The 7,161-nt window shown below is 48.7% G+C and overlaps 2 protein-coding genes across 2 annotated transcripts in view; one reads left to right on the top strand and one right to left on the bottom strand.

The window, feature by feature from the left end:
- The window catches only part of TREMEDRAFT_26118 (uncharacterized protein), a gene marked incomplete at both ends in the record, with an annotated part of 13,793 nt that extends 11,756 nt beyond the window's left edge, over positions 1 to 2,037 (bottom strand). Inside the window, 2 exons of the mRNA XM_007000659.1 lie at positions 462 to 834; positions 1,311 to 2,037. Coding sequence (XP_007000721.1) covers positions 462 to 834; positions 1,311 to 2,037 — 1,100 coding nt within the window. The remainder of the gene's footprint in view (positions 1 to 461; positions 835 to 1,310) is intronic.
- Positions 2,038 to 3,783: 1,746 nt separating this feature from the next.
- On the top strand, positions 3,784 to 6,777 carry TREMEDRAFT_26589 (uncharacterized protein; the record flags this gene model as incomplete). The annotated part of the gene is made up of 9 exons (XM_007000712.1): positions 3,784 to 4,103; positions 4,159 to 4,441; positions 4,676 to 5,149; positions 5,250 to 5,434; positions 5,483 to 5,655; positions 5,708 to 5,725; positions 5,770 to 5,970; positions 6,098 to 6,288; positions 6,334 to 6,777. 9 exons carry the CDS (start codon positions 3,784 to 3,786, stop codon positions 6,775 to 6,777), a joined length of 2,289 nt encoding a protein of 762 aa, XP_007000774.1.
- Between the last annotated feature and the right edge of the window lie 384 nt (positions 6,778 to 7,161).

Here is a 7,161-nt window from a genome sequence, read left to right as displayed (position 1 = left end):
TCTTCGGTATTTGACCTATTAGAGGGAGAGGGTAGGCATCTGGTATGGTCGCTTCGTTCAGTTTTCGATAGTCGATGACCATTCGCCACTGTCCTTCGGCTTTCTTCGGTATCATAAACATTGGTGAGCCGTATGGCGAGTTACTTGCCCGAATTCGGCCAGCGGCGATTTCGCGATCTAGTATGTCTCTCAGCGCGCGTCTCTGATCTTCTCCTTGAGCATAGAGGGAGGCGACCTTAAGGTTCGCCCCCTCCTTAAGCTCAAACTTCAAATCGTAGGACCTTGAAGGGGGAAGGGTCTCTCCTCCCTTCTTCGGATTAAAAACGTCAATGTACTGGTGGTATTGTTCAGGAACTACCTGGAACAACTCGTCTTGTTCCTCCGGGCTCAGCTCTTCAAGCTCATCTTCGCCGCGGCGGTCTATCGCGTCCGTCAGAGTCGGCAGCCCTATGGCCGCTAACTTCGCCGCACTTGGTGGGGTTGGGATGGGAAATTTCACCGAGTTGTCTCTTCCATCAAGGACAACCCCTTCCTTCCTCATCCAATCCCACCCTATCACAACATCTGCGTCGCAGAGCGTTGTTACATCGAGACAAACAGATCGCACTTCGGCGTCCTTCGTCAAACTAAATCCGACTTCGACAAACTCGGTGATGGGTCCAGCGACACTCACCGAGCCGTCGAACATGTGAACGGGTACGCTCACCTGATATTGTCTCCTTTCTGCGCCTATCTTCGTCGCCGCTCTAGGACTTATATATGAACAAGTAGCCCCGGTGTCCCAGAGCGTAGTTAGCTTCATTCCATTAATGAAAATGTCCGATTTAGGTTGATCTCTGGAAACGGAAGGGATGAGGAGATGATTATCGACATTGCATGAACAAGGGGTACTGAGTGGTGTATTTTTGTATTCACAATCCTCTGGCTCCATCAGCTGTGTTTCTTTTATGGGTTTGGGAATGGTGGCCGAGAGAATATGGCGGACCCGCCGAGCCTCGCCTACTGCGACAGGTCCTCTTCTTTTCCCTGGTCCTCTTCCAAATCTACTTCTCCTCCAACCGCATTCAAGTTCCTCCTCTGTCCGAGAGGTACTGCGTTCCCTCCCGATCCTCCACCACGTTCTCCGAACTTCTCCCCCCATGGAGGCAACAGTCCAACCTTAACCTTAGCCTCCCTTACAGGGCATTCCTTCAGCCAATGTCCTGCTTCACCACACTCGGTACACTTCCCCTCCTTCCTCCTTGTCTCCCTCAGATCGGAGCTCGGCCTAGGCCATCTTCGGCGAACTTCGTCGATGTTTGACGGTGTACTCTTTACCACCGTCGACCTCATAGCCGCCTGGGCACCACCCTGCGCCGAAGGTTGCCCCTTTTCCCATTTCTTCTCTTCTTTCTTCTCCGTCCTCTGACTTTCCACCACTGTCGTTGTCCTTATCCCTCCTTCCCTTTTCCTCTCTGCCTCCTTCTCCACTTGTCTCCTCCACAGGCGGTTGTCCAAGGGAATCACAAACTCCAATAGCTCTTTTACAGTCCCAAACGATCTACCGTGTCTTGCGATTTCATCTAGAAGGTGCGATTTTAGTCCTTTCTTGGCTCGGTCAACTAGGTTTCCATCATCAGACCACTTGAGAATCGCAACATGTCGCTGAAAGGCGGAGAAGTAGTCCGAAGCAGACCCGGTTTGCTTGAGGTCGTTAAGTTGTCGGGCCGCAGTTCCTTCTTCGTCTGGATCACCAAAGTTAGTCTTGAGGTACTTAACGAACTGATCGTGTGTCGTGAGGTACTCAGGAAGAGGTCTTTTGGATAGATCGGGCTGCACTGCAAGAAGAGGTGTTTCGCGTAGATGAGAGATCATGAAAAAGACTTTCTTAGTGTCGTCGGGGAAAAGATGAGAGTTCAATTCGAAGTGTACGTCGCACTCAGACAGAAAGGCGGTTAACTTGTTCCGATCTCCTCTCCATAGGTCTGGGTTAGGTAGCTTTATCCCTTTCCGTTGTTCGCCCACTACGCTTGGGGTCGCCGAAGTTTGCCGTCCCATGGCGTACCTCACTCCTTCTGATATCCCTTCTGCAATCCCGCCCACTGTATCCCTTTCTCTTCTCTGTTCCCATTCCTCCCTACGTCTTCTCTCCTCCATCATGTCTTTGTTCATATTCGCCACCATCTGCATCAAGGCCAACACCACCCCTTGTGTTCCTTCTTCTCCCAAGTTCGCCGTACTTCCAGTGTTTTCTCTTGGGCGTGGGGTTTGGTCTGATCCAAGTGGGGATCCCACAGGTGGGAGAGCATTAGACGGAGGAGAAGGAGGGTTAGAAAGCACCGGTGGAACGAACTCATCTCCTTGAATTGACCCCCCCACACTATCCTCAACTCCAAGGTCCTGCCCCATTGCTCTGCTAAGCTCCTCCAATGCTCTCCTCTCGTTCTCCTCCATCCTGTCTCCATCCCTACTCATGCCTCGTGTAATTCTTCTTTCTGGTTCCATATTATCTTCGTACTTCTCCGAGGTTCGCACGGGTCGTCGGTAAGAGCGATCCTTGATACTGTCACGGCCGTCGAACAACTACTTCTTAATAGACCGACGGTCGACGAACCTCGGCTAACTTCACGCTCTGAGTCGATGTCTCACCCAACCAGGAGGGCGCAGACGTCGAAAGGGGTGTAACTACGGCGTACTTCGGCGTAGTTACTCTAACTAGGGTTTTGATCTACTGATGGCGATGTATCTTGATTTATAGCTATCTCTATCTGTCTTTTACTACTGACAACAATCAAGGATCGCTGAAGAACTTCAGCGATCTTCTCAGCTAATATTATCTACTCCTCCTAGACGTTCATCCAACCCTCTCGCGCTTTGACGTACTTCAACGCACTTCGTCCAACTTCCCCGAGCCCTCGGCCATCCTCTTCCTCCTTCGACTAACTCCGCCTAACATCGCCGCACTTCTGCTCCCATTGTCCCTACTTAGCCTAACTCCGCCTAACATCGCCGCACTTCTGCTCCCATTGTCCCTACTTAGCCTAACTCCGCCTAACATCGCCGCACTTCTGCTCCCATTGTCCCTACTTAGCCTAACTCCGTCTAACTTCGCCGTACTTGGTGTCAGAAGTCCTGAGTTACGTGTAGAGTAAAGAGGTTAAGGCGTGATGGGGTTTTGATGGCCAAAGGAGGGTCATTGTTGGTGGAGTAATCGAGGTGTCACGACGTAGTTCGTGACAGTTAGCCGATAGAATCGGGCCAGGACGGCCGAACCGCCGTTAGAATTACCCCTTCCGTCGAATATTTCTCCGTTCAACTTATCCTCTGAACTTTATTCGATCGTCTCTGGTTTTATGCGTGTGAGTGGAATGTGATAAGTATAGAGACATGTAGAATTGATGCATGCTCTTTTTCCCCTCTGTATTATCATCTAATTATAAGCGTTAACAGTCTCGTCTCACTTGGGTCTTCTTCGCCAACGTGAAGAAATGAAGTTGTACGTTCTCAGGATGGAAACATGCATATTCTCTCATCATGACATCAGAGGATGATGTTCTTCACCTTGACTCGCTCGATTCTACTTGTCTCAAGGGGCCTTATGAGTATGAGTGGCTCTCAAGTACACGCTGCCATGGAGGAAAAAGGAAATGAAAGTGCCACCAATCGATCGAATTGACGTCATGGCTGCGTCACAATCATCTCCCCACCCACATCCAACACAACGTGGTAAACTACTGTACTTTGTACATATACAGGAGGCATAGTGGAATGAACCCCTCAACTCCTCAACGTATCACTAGAAGTATGTCTTCAAACCCTCCTTCACTTGGAGCACCAACAGCTCCTGGTCCACCCATCTCTACCGCTCTCAAAGGATCAAAATCAACTTCCAACCCATTCGGAGTAGATTTAGTCATACCATTCTCCACCAGCGTAGGGAAAGACCGAATCAAAGATTCCAACGAGATCAAAGAAAGCTACGAATACTTTCTCAGAGCTTTAGAGTCTGAAGGTGGATTACGTATCGCCAGTAGATCAGGTAATAAGATTAAAGGGAAAGAAGAGATTTGGGTTTTTGTAGGTGCTTCAGATGAAAAGATTTCTGAATTGTTAGAAAGAGAACAGTAAGTCTGACTTTAAGTATACAAATAAAGTGAGGTAAGAAGGGCTGAATGAAAGATCATTGGATAAAAATCATAATCTTCCACAACATAATCATGAAGGAGAACTCAACCCAGCTACGAGATTAAGATTGATATATAATCTCTTGACTGCTCCTACTGTTCAACATGGTTTGGGGATCACACCTGGTGAAGGGAAATGGAAAAGAGTTAAAAGTATCATGGCTTTACATGATGAAGAAATGGATAGGGTTTGGATTGAAAGATGGACAAAAGGGGATTGGAAAGTTGGTTTGATAGCTGGTTTGGATCAGAGTGACAGTACGAATCTCGGTGCTCATGTGAGTTGCTCACCATATTCGCTACCTTCGTCCCCTATAGAAATGCATAAACTCTCTTTCTCCTCGCTCACTACCTTTTCCTCATATTTTTTTCTTTTGTCTCTCTGTTTTCTCTCCCCCTCTCTTTTCTTTCTTTCTCGTTGTCCACCTTTCCATACTCTCATGAACGCAATCTGTTCATCGGTAGGAGATCGGGGAAAAAATCAATACACGGCACGCTGACATCTGTCCCAGCAACCACCCCCTATTCACCTCTACTTTGAATTCCTCACAACCTATTCCCTCTCCCTTCTTCCTCTCTCTATCATCTCCGTACTCTTCTACCTCCTCACCCCGGCCGATTCGTATCCCCCGCTTTACGCATTCCTCCTCTGTCTCTACTCCACCACCTTTGTCTCCCTCTGGCGGATCAAAGAACGTAAACTGGCTGTCCGATGGGGAACAAGTGGCTGCGAGTCAGTCGCCGTCGGTCGTCTACGTCCGGAATACGTTGCCAATATGGGCTGGGACAAGGCAGTTCCTTCCAGCGGTGAAAACACCGTCGAGGTCATTCAAGCGGGGCATGACTTGACGAGGGATGCAAAAGTTGCATTGAGCGTACCTGTCATCTTGATTTGCGGAATGGGATTGGGAGTGGTATTAATGGGTATCTTCGTCTTGGAAGCTTTTGTGGGACAGGTTTATGATGGCATGGGGAAACAAATTGTGGTGAGTTTCTTTGTAACGCTTAATCCCATTCGTCCTCGGATTTCTCCCAGTAGGGATGTTTAACAACAAACTGGTTGAAGGTATTTGATTGACTTCGAAGCCTCTCATGCCGACCGCTCTTTTCGTATTGGTCGTTCCTCAAATCGTCGGTGCCTACGGAAAGCTAGCTAATCGGCTTGTCAAATGGGAAGACCACCCTACTCCTGTCGGAGCGGAAAAGTCTCTCACAGGCAAGACATTCGCCATGAATGGTATTGTCGCCTATCTTGGTCTGTTTCTCTCCGCGTGAGTCAGATCTTCCCTCAGTCTTGGTGAACAACCACTGACGATAAGCTTCGTCTACGTCCCCTTTGGTCCGTTCATCATGAACTACGTTCAGGGCCGTATGACACATACCAGCACACCGGTAGCTTCCACACCCGAGCAAGCAGGTCTTGGCCCTCGGACAAGTGGGGAGAAACAACATGCCATCAAGGCTGACAGGTTGAAGGGACAGCTCTTTGCCTGTGAGTATTCGGGTACTCACAAATTGTGCGACTCAAAAGTTGACACACACAGATACGGTCACTAATCAAGGTTAGCTGTATCACCGTTGCCTCAATATCCGAGCTTACAGATAGTTGTCAATATCTTTCTGGAGCTGGGTTTACCATACCTGCTTCGTTTTGTTGCAGACTGGCGTAGTGGTAAGACGACTCTCAAAGCAACTTTAAAGAAGCGGGACGGGGAAGAAGCTTCTCCGACTTCTGAGTCGGAGGTGGAAGAGAGGTTTTTGAAGAAGGTTGAGAGGGAGTTGGCTCTTCCGGATTACTCTCTTTTCAGTGAGGTGTCTCCCTGTGCTCCCTTTCTCCTCCTTGGTCTTCCCTCTTCTTGCTCTGCAGTCTGTCACAGTCGCTTACGGTAAAGGAAGCACAAAGTAGTGGAAGAGATGATGATACTAAAAGTCAGCCGACTACGCAGAAATGGTGACGCAATTCGGCTATGTGACCATTTGGTCAATCGTTTGGCCACTCGCACCTGTCTTTGCTTTGTTGAATAATTACATTGAGTTACGTAGTGATGCTCTCAAAATCTGTAAACACGTTCGTCGTCCTATCGGCGACAGAGTGGAGACTATAGGATCATGGCTTCAAACTTTGGTATGTTTTCCCATTTTCCCTCATCTCTTGCCACTGACATCATAGAGTATCATCTCATGGATTGGAGCGGTGACCAACGCCACTTTGATCTACCTCTTCCGTCCCTCTACCGCGTTACATCATCAGACGCCTAATCCTAATGTCCCAATTCATGGAAACACCCATATTTCCGTACTTCTGGCGACATACCGCTCTCCCCCTACCTTACAAACCCTCTTACCCGTTCTCATCCCTCTGGGGCTGATCGCGCTGGCCGCGAGTCACGGGTTCTTGGTTCTGCGTTGGGTGGTGGATGGGATTGCGGAACGTGTATTGTGGCGTGGAAGTGAGGAAGAGAGGAAGTTGCAGAAATTGAAAGCTAAAAGTGGGAATGTGGAGCAGAGGGTGATGGAGAAACGAATTTATGATCTAGGTTCACTCAGGGGTGGATTTTGGAATGGAGGTGAAGAGGGTGCAAGGGAGATAGGAAGGGTTACCAAGGCTGAGTGAGCGACTGGAACAACTGTCCCATGAATCCATGAGAGTTATCGATGTGGTCTTGTATATGGGTCAGAATGACGATACGATGATTTGTATATAGATTGAACGTTTTGTCTACCAAATTTGCCCAACAGTGACGATGGCAGATGCATACATGATCATATATCATTTCAGTCATAAAGATTATGTGAGGGTCGTGTTTCGTCAATCATCTCATAGCTGGTGAACCCACTCTTGGAGTCACATGACCGCTCACAGGACGTGGACCTGTACTTTGACGTAGGGAAGTTCGACGGAACACACCGGATCCTGTGGTTTGGGCCGATTTGGCTTTGGCGGCATTGGCTATGAGTTCGGATATCATTCCGTTACTGTTGTCAGTGATGAACTTGT

The sequence above is a fragment of the Tremella mesenterica genome, assembly GCF_000271645.1.
Source record: "Tremella mesenterica DSM 1558 unplaced genomic scaffold TREMEscaffold_1, whole genome shotgun sequence".
NCBI classification, from domain to species: Eukaryota; Fungi; Basidiomycota; class Tremellomycetes; order Tremellales; family Tremellaceae; genus Tremella; species Tremella mesenterica.
Note: the sequence above shows the minus strand (reverse complement) of the source record. Positions and strands in the feature narration are given on the sequence as shown.